Genomic DNA, 18,579 nt, shown 5'->3' on the forward strand with positions numbered 1-18,579 from the left:
TGCTGAAATCTGCGCAGTGAGGAAAAACTCTGTTTTATGGCTAAGTTTTTCTCCTTGTTCATGGGTAACTCTTACAAGCAGCAGATGCCCTGAAAATGTATCTTTCTGAAGCCCCCTCTGACATGTTCACCCTTTGGTCCTCATTGGTATCATCAGTAGCACTGTTTAATTAGATTTCACATGAATGTGACAGCACATTTTGAGTGTTAAATTCAAAGTCTGCAAAGACACATTTTTTATTTTTTTTTCACCAGAAACAGGGATGAAAGTGAAAGTTAAATCATTGGAAATTGTTGGGATTATAAGATTGCTTTTCCCTCTCTTCCTTCCCGGGATCTACATCATTTGATGAAAGTATATTCTCAGGAGAACTTAGAAAACCGTCTAGAGGTCTGACTTTTCAGAGGGACCTAAGATTGGTCCAAATTGATTTCTCAAATAAATTCAGCTCTCTATCTGACTAGCAGTTTATTTCCTCAGATATCCCCACAGAAGCCTTTCCCATCCTTTGTCCTTCAAGCCAAAAAGAACTCCTCAAAATTCTCCCCAAGTTTTAATGTCTATTTTCAAGAAGATATTTATTAATGGAACTAAATAACCCTTAATAATAAGCTGCACTACAGTGTCATATGGTACCGCAAGAAACGGGCATCTTTTTACAATTAATATTACTGATAATACTGTGTGTGCTGAGGATTTAAAGACGTAGTGGTTCGCTATTTCTTAAAAAATATTTTTACAGTGCTTAAAAAGTAACCTTGTTTTCTTTGGAGAATGAGGGAAAAAAATATGTACAGACTTTGCTGTGAATAAGCTGTAAACTAATCACTCTCCATTACTAATCTGAAATCCTTAGAGTCTCATTCATTCAGATACAAGAACAGGAGGAAAGAGTCCATTGATGTGAAATCAATATCATCTCGAGGCAGTGATGGTAAGAAGTTCATATTTCCTTGACTTTAAAGTGTAGGAAATGACGTAGGAATATATTCAAGAATTCGTCAGCGAATAAACTAAACCCAAAAGAGTAGGATTATGACTAAACTGGCATTTTTTCCCTGTAAGCAGAAAAATTTTAGGCCTTTTTACTCTTTTTTACTTTTTATAGTCTTTGTCTTCCCTATGAAACGACACTAGGCTGGTTCCTTTATGCCCTAATGTGTGTTAGGACACATAACCGCTGGAGCAGCTCAGCCTCGAAAGCTGAGTCCCTCTCAGTGGCTATCCTTCAGGTCACAGTGGGAAAGCTGAGCTTGAGGGAGGCGGCTGAACTAACACGGACCAAAGAAATAAGATGCATAATTCATAAAGGAAGATGGCTAAAGCACACAGCATGCAAGAGATTGGGACCAAAAATGAAATGACAAAAACAGACTGACATTTTCCCCAGTGGGTTGAGGGTATAGACAGATGGAAAGGATATCCATTTTATGGAGAGGATAATGGATGAGGGAATTTCAGCCGGACTAGCTCAGTTTTTATAGATGAGAGCTAGACCCACCAAAGGTCTTGGTGTTAAGACCCTGAAGACTCAGAATGGGGGGGGGGTCCTCATTCTCCTGCCTACCCCAACCCTAGTCACGGATCACACCTTCCCTCTTACACTGCGGTTATTTGGCTACATGATCTGTGGCTGAAGGCTGAAAGTGATGGACCTGCCCAAGTTGGGCTTTAGTGACTTAGGGAAAGTGAGTCCTGGGGCATCGTCAGGCTCTTGGGATGAGGTTTCTGGATCCTATCAACCCTCTCTGAAATCCCTCTGTGGGCCTGAGACTCATAACACCTTCCTGTTATCAAAGTTCTAGGCCAGAGCAGCCTTTCCAGTCCCTGGCAAGTAGTGGCTGAGCTCTCAGCAGTTTAAGATTAAGAGATGGGTGAATTCATTGCTTTGTGGGGTGCAATGGAGGACAGTAGTCCTGTGAGAATCAGGCCCCGGGTCCATGAAGGGTTCCTTTGCTGCACTGAAACCCAGCTGAGCCACCAGCAACAGATTCAGCTTTCTTGACTTCTCTCCAGCACCAAGTCTGCAGAACCGTCGCTACCCATCCATGGCGCGGATCCACTCCATGACCATTGAGGCTCCCATCACGAAGGTGAGTGGCAGCTGCGGCCTCTGCTCTGCCGCCAGGGCCACTGAGCCCTCGCTGTATTCTGGAGATAAAGTGATGAATGGCATACTACCAATATCATGGAGTTTATAGTAAAGGAAACACAAATAAACACATCATAAATACATAGTTATAAATGGCAATCGCTGTCATAAAGGAAAACAGCAGGTGTCTATGAGGGAGAATTAGGTTAGAGCCCTGTTTTGGTTGGGTGAAAGGGGTGGTCAAGGAGTGTCTCTGTAGAGGAAGTAACATTTGCAGTAAGACCTGAAGGATGCAAAAATGTTAGGAGAAGAGGATTCTAGCGGGCACAGCAGGGGATGAGCACCGAGGTGGGAGGAGGAGGGAACGGAGCCACTGAGGACTGGAAAGCAAGTAGCGTGACTGGATCTTGGCGAGCAGAGGGGAGTCAGGGCACAGCGATGTGCGGGGCTCAGTGCATGCTGACCAGCTGAGCCATAGGCAGTGTATGTTTTACAGCGATGTGCGGGGCTCAGTGCATGCTGACCAGCTGAGCCATAGGCAGTGTATGTTTCAGTCTGTGTGCAGCAGAAACCACGGAAGAGTTTAAAGGAGGGAAGCGACATGACCTGGTATGTTTATTGAAAAGAACACCCAGCTGCCATGCAGAGAATGGACTGGAGATGACAGGAGTGAAAGAGAGGAAGCCACTTACGGACCTGTTCCAGAATTCTAAGCAAGGAAGGTGTCAGCTGTACCAGAATTACAGCAGTCGAGGTGGAGAGAAATGAGTAGATCAAGAAATATTTGGGAGTAACTTCGGTTTCTCTTGATGATGAATTATACTGTCAGGTAGGGCGAGAACTGAGGGAAAGTGAAATGTCAACCACGGCCTCCCAGGCTTTTGGTTTGAGCACAAGATTAATAGAAGTGTTGTTTTTTTTTTTTTTCACAGCAGTGTAGAAACCAAAGGAGTGCAGCTCTTGTCTTTTTATTTTTTTTTTTTATGTTTACTTGCTTGCTTTGGGAAGAGGGGAGCAAGGTCATGACTTTAGTTTTTGACATGTAAATAAGATAATCCAATAGATAGGTCAGGCAGGGAACTGAATGTATAAATCTGAAGGTCAAAATGGAGTTCAGGGCTGGGCTGTAATTTTGAGAGTCCTTGGCATGCGGGTCGTACGTGTCTGCAGTCGTGGAAAGGAAAAAGCTCGTCTCTGAGAGAATTGTAGAGAGAGAGGAAGGCCCAGCATTAATCTCTGAGGGACTGCAGCCTGTGGCAGAGAGCTGGAGGAGACAGATCAGCAGAAGAGCCTGAGAAGACATAGCTGCTGAAGTAAGAGAAACACCAGAGAGGGTGGCGAGAGAAGCTTGCCTCAGTACAACGAGGTGCTGCCGTGAAGACACGGGGCATTTTGAACAATAAGATGTGTTACCGTCTAATTTCTTTTAGATTCTGGATTCATGAGTGACTTTTGGGAAGCAGAACCTTAATGTCCTCAAATTTATTCTTTCTCTCTCTTCCCTTCCTTAGGTTATAAATATAATCAACGCAGCCCAAGAAAACAGTCCTGTCACAGTGGCAGAAGCCTTGGACAGAGTTTTAGAAATTTTACGAACTACGGAACTGTACTCCCCTCAGCTCGGTACCAAAGATGAAGATCCCCACACCAGCGACCTCGTGGGAGGGCTGATGACTGTGAGTGATGAGAAGGAACCGGAGTGCAGGGCAGATGACATCGAATATCCTCCCGAGTACATGTAACAGATAAACTATTACTGGCAGGTGTAGAAATACCTGCTGTGTGAGCTAACTAGAAGCAGTGGCAGGAACACAAATGAATAATTTGTCCTTCAGAATTCGTGTTACAGTAAGGAGTAAATGGACAGTTGATTGAAGGCTAGCTATCACAATGGGGCCCTTGTTGACTTCTTCCCCTTGACCCGGTATGGTTATCCATCGAGACCTTGGCTTCCTCGGACCTCAGGCTCTTTATATAATGAAAGGGTTGGTTGGTACTTAGGTGACAGCACTAGTTTCCAAAATCTTAGCTGTAGAATCCTTTCTTTAAATAGAAGCTTTACATAGCGTTCCCTTTATAATCAATAAAAACAGAGTGGAGCCACTGTGGCTCAGTACAGGGAGGAGGGGAGGGGCCGCCCCTTGCCAGCACTCCAGTAGCACCGTCTACCCACTAGAAGTGGCTGATTCCTAAGGACCTTGTCCTGGCCTGTTGGTGTTGCTGTGATCTGTCTGTCTGTAATCATCATCTATCAGCAAGTGAAGAAAAATAAGAAAGTTCAAATTATTAATTTGTGCTTCTTATTGGAGACCGAAGCTGGAAGAATTCTTTGGGACAACAAAGACTGAGGCACCAGAGGGCTTTACTTTCAAGTTTTCTGTCCAGCCCTGCCACCAGATGCGGAATGTTGACTGGTTTTCTGGTCCACTGTCCTTGTTTTTACCAAAGGTCCCTGACGCCCCCGTGATTTGAGTAACCTCCTGTTCCTTTCAAGGCCCTGGGTTGGCCTTGATCACCCATCCCAATGCAGTGTAGACTCTATTTCTAAAGGATACACGCACCACACCAGAATATTATTCAGCCAGTAAAAAAGAATGAAATAACACCATTTGCAGCAACACGGATGGACCTACAGATTATCAAGCTAAGTGAAGTAAGTCGGAGAAAGACAAATATCATACGGTATCCCTTATATGTGAAATTCAAAATAATGATACAAATGAACTTATTTATGAAATAGACTCACAGATATAGAAAACAAATTTATGGTCACCAAAGGGGAAAGGGGTGGTAAAGGAGATAAATTAGGAGATTAGGGTTAGCAGATACAAACTACTATATATGAAACAGATAAGCAACAAGAACCTACTGAACAGCACAGAGAGCTATAGTCAAAATCTTATAATAATCTATAAAAGAAACTGAAAAAGAATACACACACACACACACACACGTGTAACCACTTTGCCACACACCTGAAACTGTCACACCATCGAGGATCACCAATACTTCTATTGAAAAACAAAGGAAGACTGGCGAGGGCCGTGGGGAGGCTGGCCACTGCAGAGCTGCTGCGGGAAGATTCGGGTTCCCAGAACAAGTTACCTGCTGTCCTTTCCCCGCTGCCAGACCATGGGCTTCCTCTCCAGGTCGGGCAGTGAGGAACCAGTGCAAGCTTCCGCCTATTCTTACGAAGCGTTAGGAAAGAGACAAAGGCAAATTAGAAGCAGAAGGAAAACATGAAAACGACGACAGAGGAGCCCCTTGCGATGCCTGCCCTAAAGGCGGGAGAGTTACGGCCGTCACGCCTCATCTGTTTATCTGGTTCTGAAAGTTTAAGCTCTTGGCCTGAAGATTCTAAGTGTGACTTCAGGAGAGCCCTTCATTAACACGTTAAACCTTAGCACATACTTTCGCAGGATGACAAGCAATTATAAGTGACTTTTAAGCAAAGATGTAAATAATTAGGTACTCGGGTAGAAGGTAGAGGATAGGAACTGACACTGAAGAGCATCTGGGGACTAAAGTTCAAGAGCCTGTTAAATGGTGGGACACAGGCATTCTGTCCTGTGCTGCCCTTCCCAAGACCTCAAGTCCAGAAACTTCCTTTGAAGGCTAACAGCAAAGCTCATGTTATAAGATAGGAACTATAACTGGAAAAAAGTTAATTTAGATGTTAGTCAAAAATTAACCCAACCTTTAAAAGCTTTGAGGCTTCCACAGTGGCTCAGTAGTAAAGAATCCGCTCAGCAGTATAGGAGATGTGGGTTTGATCCTTGGGTCAGGAAGATCCCCTGGAGGAGTGTATGACAACCTCTTCCAGTATTCTTGTCTGGAGAATCCCATGGACAGAGGAGCCTGGTAGGCTACAGTCTACAGGGTCACAAAGAGTCGATACAACTGAGCGACTGAGCACTCTAAAGGCTTTACATTAAATCATACCCCAAATGTGGCCCATGGATTTGGCTCCCCAGGATTTAAGTCTAAGAATACCAAGTAACAGTCCCTAGGGCTTCCCTGATAGCTCAGTTGGTAAAGAATCCACCTGTGCTTCCTGGGTTGGGAGGATCCCCTGGAGAGGGGATAGGCTATGCACTCCAGTATTCTTGGGCTTCCCTTGTGGCTCAGCTGGTAAAGAATCCGCCTGTAGTGTGGGAGACCTGGGTTTGATCCGCGGGTTGGGAAGATCCCCTGGAGAAGGGAACGGCTACCCACTCCAGTATTCTGGCCTGGAGAATTCCAGGGACTGTGTAGTCCTTGGGGTCACAAAGAGTTGGACACAACTGAGCGACTTTCACTTTCACTTTCATGAGGATGACTGGGCTCCTTTCAAATTAACATGCACCCAAAACAAGATTACTTCTGTGATTTCAATCGATGTGGCTTCAAAATGTCACAAAAGAAAGACGGCATGAGAACAGAGCCAGCTCACAGCTCAGGTGAGAGAGCTAAATGCAGTCACAGACACTTAATTCTCGGTTCTCCATCCCCTGCAGTTAATGCCACGAAAAGGAGAGTAACCCCTGTTTTGTAGCGGTTGTTCTGATCCAATTTTGAGCTTCAACCTGGAGTTGCAGATTGACTGTGTTATTCAGGATTCAAATCCCTTTGGCTAATTAAAGAACTGAGAGAATAATGATCATGGGATAGAAAGCATGCTTCTCACAGCATCTGTCTTTATTCCAGGATGGCTTGAGAAGGTTGTCAGGAAACGAGTACGTGTTCACTAAGAGTAAGTTGCCCTCTCTCCACCTGTAACTGGTAACCTGTCCCTGGCCTTCTGTCTCCCTTGGTGTTGTGATTATTGTTTGGGGAGGGTGTTCGTGATACTTCCTGTTGGTCTCATTGGAGTTTAAACATCTCTATGGTCTACATTTGAAACCAGGTCTCCTAATATAAATTACTTCTCTGTGCACTGTCAGAGTAAGAATCACAAATCTGTCTATGTGTAAACAGTTAATTCAGTTAAGCTGAATTATTTTTCTATTGGGGGATCTTGAAGTTCAGAAGTATAAGAGAACCCTGAGGTGAAAATCTTCCTGCCCCTGGAAGTTCAAGACTTTCTTTCCAGCAGCACCCATGAAGATGACAGGTGCTGAGCAGCACTCACGAGTCCCCAGTTACCCACCCTTCTTGCCCCATCTGTTTGCTCAGATGTACACCAGAGTCATAGTCACCTTGCAATGCCAGGAACCATCACCGACGTGCCCCCTTCCGTCGCCCAACTACTTGACAATGAGGAAAGCTGGGAGTTCAACATCTTTGAACTGGAAGCTGTGACGCACAAAAGGTACATGGCTTCTCTGGCTGCCGGCAGGGGAGGGTCGATGGATACACTCTAGACTTTCACATCTGGAAACTGTAAGGGAGATGTGAGTCCTTGCCACAGGTGACCACCCAGGCTCTGCTTTTCATGCCATGCTGGAGGAGTTTCAATCATGCAGAGAGGGCATGGTCCTTGGAGTGAGCTCCCTATGGAGCAGGGAGTATCAGCGGGTAAGATCTGGGATCAGCCTGGTGACGACCCAGGATGAAGAAATACTGAGTGTCTTCTTCAGATCTAGCCAGGTCATCCTTTCTGCCAGTGAGCCAAGAGTTCTAAGCATTCTCAGCCCCGACCTTGTTAAAGTTCCAGCTTACAGCATGGGTTTGAGAGCACTGTAGCCTTTTCCTTGGATTCACCCTATAGGCAGGAGAAAGACCCGATAACTCAGAAAGTCCTCTCCTATTACAGAAGTTCATTTCTTCCAGGGGTGTTGGATATGAATGATACTCACCTGTAAATAAGTAACTGACTCTCTGACATGACTCTGCTGAGCCCACACAAGCCATACCTCTTATCCCCAGGCTCAGTAACTTCCTCAGGGAACACATAAGTGTGGAGCCTATGTGGAAGCAGAGAGAGGGACTGTAAGAGGCCTTTCTTGGTTATAGAGCTACTGAAGGGCAGATGACTTAGAGACAGTCTAGAAGTCATTTGGATTAGCCACCACGAGGCACCTAGTTTTAAAGAAGTGACGGGTGAGGAGGAGAGGCTCTATCACCTTCTAATTTGGAGAGGACGATTTTTATGCCCCTGTGCTTATGGAGTAAGCATCGGAGGGAGGTGAACCAATTGCCCAGTATCTTCAAAGAAAGCAGTTTCTGGAGCAGTTAATACAATGAATCAGAGTGTACGTTCCTGTTTTTCAGGCCATTGGTTTACCTGGGCTTGAAAGTTTTCTCCCGGTTTGGAGTATGTGAATTTCTACACTGTTCTGAAACTACTCTTCGGGCCTGGCTCCAGGTGATCGAAGCCAACTACCACTCTTCCAACGCTTACCACAACTCCACCCACGCCGCTGACGTCCTGCACGCCACAGCCTTCTTCCTCGGCAAGGAGAGAGTGAAGGTAGAATTTTGATAGCGCAATCTAGTTACCTGCACAGCTTTTGGAGAACTCACTAAGAACTCGTCCTTCATAAATATATTAAGCAAACAGCTATTTTGGACCCCATTTGACAGAATTTTTGAACTACCGAAGTGACTGATCCTTTCAGTGTTGTAAAGACACGGCCTTTTCTCCTAGTCCTCCCTTCCCCCAAATGCCTAAAATAATAATTTATGCCACCGTGAGGACTCCTTTACATGTCTGGCTGATCCATAAACCCATTCTCCACATGTTCACTAGGAGCCCTTCATGATACCAGCTTAGAGGACAGAACTTAATTATTATAGCAAATGGTTACTAGGTCTAGAGATTAAATTTTAAGATCAGAGTTTTGTCATTGGTATGTTATAGTCCAGATAGCTATGAACCGTTCAGCATCCTTCTGATTTATATACGTACGTACGTGTTCTGTATAGGTGTGAATTGTGAACATCTGTATGCTAATGATTTCTGTACTTCTGGAAGAGTTCCAAGTCCCTTAATCTGAGAAGTCAGCACCATCATTTAAGGTGCTGGTTTGCAGGGCAGCTCTGTGTATACCCCACGTGTGGCTGCAAGAGAGCCCCAGCTCCCCTCTTTCCCAACTATCATCACTTTCAGTGCAGCTTGTAATTCTTTGCTGCTACAATTAGAAGTGAAGCTTAGAAAGTACATACCCCTGGGACAAGTGCTATAGAGACAGGCTGACATCAACCTGCAGATGCTTACCAGGCAGTTGTTCTCCTACTTAGTCTTAGACCCTAGGTGCTCAAGGAGGAGAGTGGAAGTTGGACAGGCAAGAGGGGCAGAAAAGGCACCGACACGGGGAGGGGGCGGTGTTGTCTTCTCAGTGTTGCCAAAGACTGACCCTGGCGTTTATTTTCATCAGCAAGAAAGCAAATAGGATGGTTCAAGGATGATGCTGTTGTATGATTTCTATCTCTTTTAAAAAAGGTGGCATCACAGGTGATAACAGCCTGTTTCTATGGCACCGTTTTTGGCTGCATGGGCTTTTCGTTGCAGTGCACAAGCTTTCCCTAAGTGCGGCACTCACGGGCTTCTGCGGTCACGACACGCAGGCTTCTCTCTCTGTGAAGAGCTAAAACACTTCGAGATTCCTCTCCAGTTTCACAGCCCTCCATTTTCCACCACATGAGAGACGATACAGCAGAGTTTGCACACGGTCAAATGAGGACAGGAGCTTGGGCATTAATGCTGAGACCAAACTGACCTGTAGGCACTGCAGCCTTGAGTTCAAGATGAAGTCCTCTTAAACAGAATCACTCTAGAAAAAATATAGATGAAATGCCTGGTCAATTAAGGAATGCTTAGTCACTTTATTATCTCCTTTACTCTCCCTCCCTTAAAATAAGAAATTTTCTTTAAATTATTTGTTCTGCTAGAGCATTCGGAGTCTAGTTAAATTCTCAAATAGCAATACAAATAAGTCTAAGACTAGATACAATATGCTTGTAATCCAAAAGACATTTTCTAAGAGGCCAAAGAATCAGATAAGTTAGAGCGGCAAGGAACCCTGGAGAGTTGGGCTGGAAGGGACTCCTGAGCTCAAAGCTTTAGTAGCAGGCCAAGATCACTGGTTAGTCCACTGGGAAGCGCTTCCTGAGGCCTCTTCCACCAGACCTGCTTCCACTGCTCAAGAGAGTCAGAAAAATGTTCTTACCAAATCCCCATGTCATCCGTCACCCCTAACTTCTTTAGAAGGCTGAAGCTCTTAACGTCACTGACAGCTCCACGTCCTCAGCCAGAACGTGTGCAGAGCCGGCGTTTTCCTTCAGTGCCTTACAGACCCTGCCCCCTCCCCACTCTTACCTGTTCCCAGGGCCCACTCTTAGTGGAGAGGTCAGGATAGCCAGCATTCTTTTGTGATGTCTGCGTGTAACTGTTTATCCTAGTAAAGGAGCTGTTGCAAAGGCTAGTCTAGGACGGAGTGCATTCTGACCCTGCTGGCTGAAGGAAGACAACCCTGCAGAAATGTCTGCATTCCTCCTCCCGTGGGTTTGCGGGGAGGAGTTTCTTCCACAGACAGTTGTCCCTGCCGTGGGAAGAGCCTTGCTCCTCCCATCTGCTAGTGAGCAGCCTGGCCTTCTTTCCCTGCCTCCCTTGCATTTCTTAGCAGACACTGCCCACCACAACTCAGGGCGCGGCCCTGATAGCGCTGTAAAGGGCGTGGCCCGAATCAGCCAAGCTGGAAGGGCGTGTCTCCTCAATGCTATTTGTTGTCTACTCTAGTCGCTTGAGTCTATGTCACTGAAGAATGTAAAAATAAACCGGCCCCATACTCCAAGATAGGACACACTCCAGGAGCACGGGCTGGAGGCCCAAAGTTTGGGTCTCACGGGCCTCACTGCACAGGAAGAACCAGTGAGCATGGCCAAGCAGGGGCAGCCCGGGCCCCTGACTGTCCCTGTGGGTTACCATGGCCTCTCCTTAACCAGCATCAAAAGGGGGCTAGGCGTGTTTGCTCGCCCTGGGCATCACAGCATCAGTCTCTGGGAAGAACCAAGAAGAATGGCCTTGACTGCTCTGCCCGCCTGGGAAGATGGTTCATGTGGACCGAGGCTAAGCCAGGACTGTCCCCCAGCTCCAGGAGGTCAGTCAGAAAATGGAAATGTCTTCCTTCTGGAAGGGACAGTTTTCAGAAAAGTTTTCAGGGCTGAGCTTCAGAATCACTGTTTCTTACCTGTTCACATCTAAGAAGCAGTTTGCAGGGTTTTCCTCCAATAGCCTAGGAAAGCAACTCAGGAAAACCAAAAATTATGCCCACCCCACCCCCTACCCTGAGCCTCATCTTGGGAACTACTTTTCCTTTGGCTCACTACCCTTCAGTCACAATGATGCTCTTTAAGTTCCCTCTTAATAAATCCCTTTGTTTCGCATCAGAAGCATCATATAGACTGACCTTTCTGCCTGGATTTCTCTCCCTTGCCATTTTTTGCCTGGCTGACTCCTGCTTATCCTTCAGTTTCCAGCATAAAAATCGCTCCCTCAGAGAGCCCATTCTTGCCCACCCTCTGCATCTGCATCATTCAGAGCAGCCAATAGTCATATTTAATTAAAATGAAATGAGACATTCCATTCCCTGGGCGCACTGGCACATTTCAAGTGTCCAGGAGTCATGAGGGATGAGGGGTTACGGTATTAGAGAGCCCACGTGCAGACTTCTCCATCACCACAGAAAGCTGAATGGACAGCACTGCCCTAAACGAGATCAGGCCTCATGGCTACACTCACAAAGCACCTGCACGAACCTCCTTAGCCCGCCTTCCAGTAAGTTACTTATGCCTTCCCCAGTAAGTGGCCAGTTGCGTTAGCACAGACACTATGCCAGAGTAATCCACCACCGTAACTCCTGCAGCCTGCAAGACAGCTGGCGCCCAGCAAGCCTCCAATAAATGGTGGCTGAAGGAAAGAATTCATAAAGTACCGTGTCTTCTACAACAGCAGGCCATTGGATAACTTCTTCCTCAAGCTGTGAGCTGAGAAAACCGTTGTGTCTCCTGACGCTCTGGGTTGTGTTCTTTAATTATATAATGCGTACATTAAGAAGAGGGGTCCCTCTCTTTGCCTTTGCCACCTGCTGGCCCAGAGCCGAATTGTGTTTCTTTATGTGAGAGCCCCTTAGCGTCAGTTTTCCTGGGAAAATTCTTCCTTTCCTTGATCCTGTTACTTGGCTCTACTCCTTTTATCTTTGTGGAGAGTTTTATCTGTTGTTGTATCTGTGCCGTTTACTGCCACACCCTCAGAACCTTTTCAGAAGTAGGCAAGTAAGGTAACACTTGTGATCCTAGGCCACTTTCTTCTCCGTCCGCTTCTGGAAGAGAGTCATGGCACCAGGCCACGTTGCACGCAGTCCTGTTTGTCACTTTCCTGCAGAACAACTAGAGTAAATGGACTCTGGAGGAAGAATTCAGGTATCCATTGTAACCGCAACTCAGATTTCTGTTTCCCTCCAGATAATCCACGGTACAGCAAGGTGATGTGATGTATCCTAGGTGGCTTCTTAACTTCTAGGAAGTCAGAGAAGGATCCCCTGGCGTACGCCCTCCTGGGAGACAGGGATGAGTGTAGGTCTCCATTATCCAGTGGGTAACACTCAACCTTGCCTCCCCCGGGCCCCAGGGAAGCTTGGATCAGCTGGACGAGGTGGCCGCCCTGATCGCTGCCACAGTCCACGACGTGGACCACCCGGGAAGGACCAACTCTTTCCTGTGCAACGCGGGCAGTGAGCTCGCTGTGCTCTATAATGACACCGCTGTCTTGGAGAGTCACCACACAGCCCTGGCCTTCCAGCTCACGGTCAAGGACAGCAAATGCAACATTTTCAAGAATATCGACAGGTTTGTGTGCTCAGGCTCTTGTTGATTGGGTTTGTAAAATGTAAGGTGGAAACTCAGTTTTCCCTGACTTCTCCAAGTACTCAGCTTCCTCTTGGTGGGGAAGAGGAAATAATAATAGTTTTCCCATTGTATCAGACAGTAAAATAATAGCCTTGCCCTTCTCATCTTAGCTGTACTTTTTAGACTGTTTTCATCTTTTTAAACTCCATTTGGTCTTCAGTGAGTTCATGAAAATGCTTAATATGCTGCAAAGATTTCTACAGATTATTGTTACTAATAAATGTAACAGATATTTCTACTCTCTCAAAAGGACATCATGTCTTTGGTGTAACTCGAGGAAATGTATCCTTCCCCATCTTTCCCCAGCTCAGTTTTTGGCCACTTAAAATCCTAACTCATGAGGAGACCCTGTTCCCCAGTCCCAGCAGAGCTCCTGGAGTCCACGGGGAGGGGGGGGGGGGGGCTTTCCCTCATTGTTGTACCCCCTCCTCTGGGGAGCTGGCCACATGTGAACAGATAGGAGACATTCTTCTCGCCTGACACAGCCCTGCAGTCAGACTGAATATTTCCAACACAGTACCAGCCAGGCTGGAGAGAAGACCCCCTGAGAGAGGGCAGTGCAAGCAGAGCGCAGAGCTCGCTCGGGCTTCAGTGATCACTTGTCACCACGAACCCGAACCCATCACCTTGGTCTCTAGAAACCTGAGAAAATCTCGTTATTATAATATGAAAATATTCAGTTATTCCACCTTCAGCTGAGGGCTTCGTCAGTATCAGGTACTATTTTTAAAACTTTCAGAGGAGGAATTGTTGCCGATAGCCAGTTTTATTCAGTTCCTCATTCTGACTCCTGGACTTAGAAAAAGATGACAGGAACTGGGCAGTGACTTTGAGCAGGGTTGCTGCTCCTTCCATTACCACTTGTATGTAACTGCAATGTAGACAATTGCTCGTTAATCGGAAAACTCTTCCAAAGCCGTCATCAAAAGAAATGACAAGACTTCTCTGTAATAAGAATCGCTGTCTGCAGCGAATACCAGGGGACAGCTCGTCAGGTTGCTGTGCCAGCCTCACAGGGAAGGAACTCGTCATTTCCTTCTGCCTTGCTGTTCTGATGTTGCCAAGGGCAGACAGAAGAGCATCACCTTGTAAAATAAGTGCCCACATGACAGGTGGTGCCTCTTTTAATACTCACAAATCACATGAGGGTCAGCTATCTTTGGGAAGATGGTAGTGTCACCAAGTCCTGGCTTGGTAGGAAGATGAGCGGGTAAACTCTTTTGTGGTCTTCACTCATGTCTTCAGTGGCCCTAGCTTCCTCCTGGATTATGGGAAGTGTGGGGAAATGGCAGAAGAGTTCTAATTCACGGGGCATGATTTGAACAAAGGCCCTTTGTCTTCTGGTCATTTCAGGAACCATTATCGAACACTGCGCCAAGCTATTATCGACATGGTTTTAGCAACAGAGATGACAAAACACTTTGAACATGTGAACAAATTTGTGAACAGCATTAACAAGCCAATGGCAGCTGAGGTAAGCACTTCACATGTCATAATACACATCGGAGTGTGTTTCCGTTATACCCTATACTCTGGCCTCAAAGCATTTTCTCTCCGTCTTGAATACAAGATGGTTGCTTACTTGGAGTTGGTAAGGAAGGGCTGAAAGTGTTGGCCACTTGTTTTCCCTGGGGACAAGAACAGATTGACAATGTCCATAGCAACTCTGAACTCCCTGAAAGAAGAGCCCTGAAATAAAGCCAGTGGTGACAAAAGGAAGTAGGCCCAAAGACGACGATGAGAGGAGCCTGCAGACAGCAGAGACTGGAATAAATGGTGGCGTTTTAGAGGATTCAAACCCTTCTAGTTCTCTGTTCTTTGGGCTCTTGGGAGACCTCAGAATTAGATGCTTTAAAGAACTATATTCCTGTTGATCTTCATTAAGTACCTATCAGTATCTGAAGACTGTAGACAGTTAAATTGGGAGTGACTGGTTGAAAACAAAACCATGAGGTGGGTGGTGATAGGAACACTGAACTTTTAAGCTCTCTGTTTGTAGTGCCTGAGTAACTTGGGAACGCCTCCTTCATCCCGTTTCACGCCTAAGGTGGCCTGGGTGACCACCGTCTAGTATCTAGCCGGTTGACTCTTGTGGGCTTCACCATTGTATTGAACCAACCCTCGTCTGCTTTCCAGATTGACGGCAGCGACTGCGAGTGCAGCCCTCCTGGGAAGAACTTCCCTGAGAACCAGACCCTGATCAAGCGCATGATGATTAAGTGTGCGGATGTAGCCAACCCCTGCCGCCCCCTGGACCTGTGCATTGAATGGGCTGGGAGGATCTCTGAGGAGTACTTTGCGCAGGTGGGCTGCCTCTCTGGGGAAGCGCCATGAGTGAACAAGTAAATGACTCTTCCTCAGAAAGAAATTGCTCACCCCTGCCTGGAATAGAATTCTGGTCCCTCAAGAGACTAACTGGCATGGCTGGTCACTACTCAAAGTCTCTCTAGGGGGAAGGAGAGAAACTGAGCCTTTGGGATTCTTTTCATTCTCAAGTTTTTAGATCCTGAACTTCGACAAAAACTGGGAAATCCATTCATTCATCAGATTATTATCTCCACGTTGTATTGTGGGAAACACAGACATAGGACACATCTCTGCCCGAGGGTAGCTCATAATGCAGTAGGGGACACAGACATAAATAGGTCCACACAATGTATTTTTTTTAAGTGAAAACACTTCTAAAGGAGGGATATGTTAAGTCCTAAGAGTTCAGAAAGGTGTTTATTTTTTTTTTCTAAATAAAAAAAAAGGGCTTTTATCTAGAAAGGTGGAAAAGGTGTTAGAGCTGGGTTGTTGGTTTTTTTTTAAGGATTTCAAAATTTAGAAATGAGAAAGGACATTCTGAGAGAACCAAGTGTTATGACCAAAATTAGTAAAGAGGAAACATAGAATTTCTGTATAAGAATAGTAACTTTGGCAGTGTGAAGAGTTGCAGAATAACCCAAAAAGTAGCAGACCACAAGATGCCATTTGAAATAGAGGCCTACTTCCAAAGAATAGGCTTTAGGGACTAATGTTTATGATGTGGGACAGAAAGACAAACATATCCCAAGTAGCTACAAGTAATTATTTGGGGAGGGGGAGTGCCGATCTCACTGGAATGTACTACTGAGGCAGGGTAAAGACTAGCCAACGGTGTCTAGAAGGGTTGCCAGAGCAAAAACCAGCTAAGGATGCAGTAAGTTAGCTGTAGTTTTCAAGGATGGGAAGAGAGTCCATGGGAATTAGGACAGCCAGCTCTGAGCTTGCCAGAAAAGGGGAAAAAAAACCCAAACCACTCCTTGAACAGCGGTGGATATTTTAAGGCTGCCTGATCGACTGACCTGAAATGAGCAAGCTGAGCTGGAACTGGTAGGAGACCATTAATGGGGCTTTCTAGGACCCACAGAGAAGGCTTAAAATCCTACTCCTAGATATTCTCAAAGTATGTGAATGGGGAATGGGAAAGAACCATTTTTAAGTTCTTTAATGCAATTTCCCTGTGTAGGTGTCCTTTTCCCATAAAGGAAATGTTCACATGACAATGTGACCTAAAAATTGAGTTACAAATGAGGTTTCTGGTCAGCCAGTCTCTGGCTCAGTATACCACCAGTAAATGTGGATTTTAACTTCAGTCCTGTGAATTATGACTTTATTATGCATTATGAACTTCAATGTGCAAAATACTCAATTTACACATATCGTCAGAATTGCATGCATGACCAGTACAGACAGCCAAACAAGTTTGTCAGTCATTCTTTTCAGTAAAAAGTAGTTATTCCATGAAAAAGAGAATCTAGTTCAGCTCAACTGCCTGCCTGCTTTTCCTCCAGACAACCATCACACCCGTGGACGTGCAGCACAAGGGCTTTGTATGTATTTCGGATTTTGTCACACAGAATATTTAAAAAAGGTATTTTCAAAGGTCAAATTTAGTAAGGTTAATAATTCTTACTGCTTTAATTCAGACATTCTTAAGTGAAACTTTCTTTTTACACTGCAAGCATATAACAGTGAATAATACAATGTCTGTTGATACAGCTTGGTTCCAGTGCTTCGATTCGTGCTGAGACATCTGCAGCTTTAAACCCACCATTGCTTCTGTGCCCTCAGTGTAAACTCCACTTAGTATTTAGTAGTATTACTTTGAAAGTTGTCGACCTTGCAATCATGAAAACAGATCTTAGAGAAGAGGGTATGAATCCTGAAATCAGTGCTTTGGTGGGGTGGGGGGGTGGGTAGCTGTAAGATAGTATCCAACACATTTAAGAGTCAGAAGACCTGAATCCAGTCACTGCAGCTCATCAGGTAGTTATGTAAGCCTTGGGAAATGCTGAGCCTATTTCTTGATCGATACAACTGGATTATGACCCCTTTTTCACAGGGTGGTTCTGACAAACTCGATGCTACTGTGACAGCTCCTCGTGTGCCCTACAGCCCTGTGTGTATTATTTCTTACAGACGGATGAAGAGAAGAGACAGGGGCTACCCGTAGTGATGCCAGTGTTTGACCGGAATACCTGTAGCATCCCCAAGTCCCAAATCTCCTTTATTGACTACTTCATAACAGACATGTTTGATGCTTGGGATGGTAAGATGGTTCATGTTTTGTTACCCACAAACAGAATATCTTGTTATGCTTTATAATGATTACCTTTAATGACAGAGGCTAGGACTAAAGGTGTTAAATGTTACTTTTTTAAAAAATGTCAGCTGTTTGTAGCCAGATATGGTGGGGGTACGTGGACACTTTCTGCATCCTCAGCACAGACCATGTGTATGGAAGACTCAATGGATGTCCGGTACCTGGATAAACAAGTGTTTAACTCTTCAAAGGACATATTTCCAAAGCTTAAAGGAGTTTTATTATATCATTGGAGGAAATTCTAGAGAACATAAAATATAAGTATACTCTGAATCACAGATTCTTTCAGTAATGTCACCTGATAAACAGCTTTTCACTGAGATTTAATTTTTTTTGATTTTTATGTTGGATTATAGTTGATTTACAATGTGTTACTTTCAGGTATACAGCTAGGTGATTCAGTTACATATATACATATATCCATTCTTTTTCAGATCCTTAACCCATATAGGTTATTACAGAATATTATCTACTGTTGGGTAGAGTTCCCTGTGCTGTACAGTGGGTTCTTATTGATTATTCTCTACATAGTAGTGTGTAGATGGTAATCTCAAACTCCTAATTATCCCTCCCTCCACATTTCCCCTCTGGTAACCATAAGTTTGTTTCTAAAGTCTCTGAGCTTATTTGTTTTATAAATAAGTTCATTTTCGTCCTTTTTTTTTTTTTTTTAGATTCCACATATGATATTTCTTTCTCTGACTTACTTTGTTTAGTATGATAGTCTCTAGCTCTATCCATGTTGCTGCAAATGGCATTATTTCATTGTTTCATGGCTGAGTGACATTCAGTTCAGTTCAGTCGCTCAGTCTTGTACAACTCTTTGCAACCCCATGAACTGCAGCACGCCAGGCCTCCCCATCCATCACCAACTCCCAGAGCCTACTCAAACTCATGTCCATTGAGTCGGTGATGCCATCCAACCATTTCATCCTCTGTCATTCTCTTCTCCTACCACCTTCAATCTTTCCCAGCATCAGGGTCTTTTCCAATGAGTCAGTTCTTTGCATCAGATAGCCAAAGTATTGGAGTT

The 18,579-nt window shown here is 45.1% G+C and overlaps 1 protein-coding gene across 4 annotated transcripts in view; it reads left to right on the forward strand.

The window, feature by feature from the left end:
* PDE8B (phosphodiesterase 8B) overlaps positions 1-18,579 on the forward strand; it is a 260,561-nt gene that overhangs the window by 235,608 nt on the left and 6,374 nt on the right. For all 4 annotated transcript variants that reach the window (XM_027552923.1, XM_027552922.1, XM_027552920.1 and 1 more), the window contains exons 12-21: positions 857-934; positions 2,017-2,093; positions 3,604-3,768; positions 6,779-6,824; positions 7,247-7,382; positions 8,285-8,483; positions 12,642-12,859; positions 14,273-14,393; positions 15,056-15,223; positions 17,363-17,492. In XM_027552923.1, coding sequence (XP_027408724.1) covers positions 857-934; positions 2,017-2,093; positions 3,604-3,768; positions 6,779-6,824; positions 7,247-7,382; positions 8,285-8,483; positions 12,642-12,859; positions 14,273-14,393; positions 15,056-15,223; positions 17,363-17,492 — 1,338 coding nt within the window. The remainder of the gene's footprint in view (positions 1-856; positions 935-2,016; positions 2,094-3,603; positions 3,769-6,778; positions 6,825-7,246; positions 7,383-8,284; positions 8,484-12,641; positions 12,860-14,272; positions 14,394-15,055; positions 15,224-17,362; positions 17,493-18,579) is intronic.

The sequence above is a fragment of the Bos indicus x Bos taurus genome, chromosome 10 (assembly GCF_003369695.1).
Source record: "Bos indicus x Bos taurus breed Angus x Brahman F1 hybrid chromosome 10, Bos_hybrid_MaternalHap_v2.0, whole genome shotgun sequence".
Lineage (NCBI taxonomy): Eukaryota > Metazoa > Chordata > Mammalia > Artiodactyla > Bovidae > Bos > Bos indicus x Bos taurus.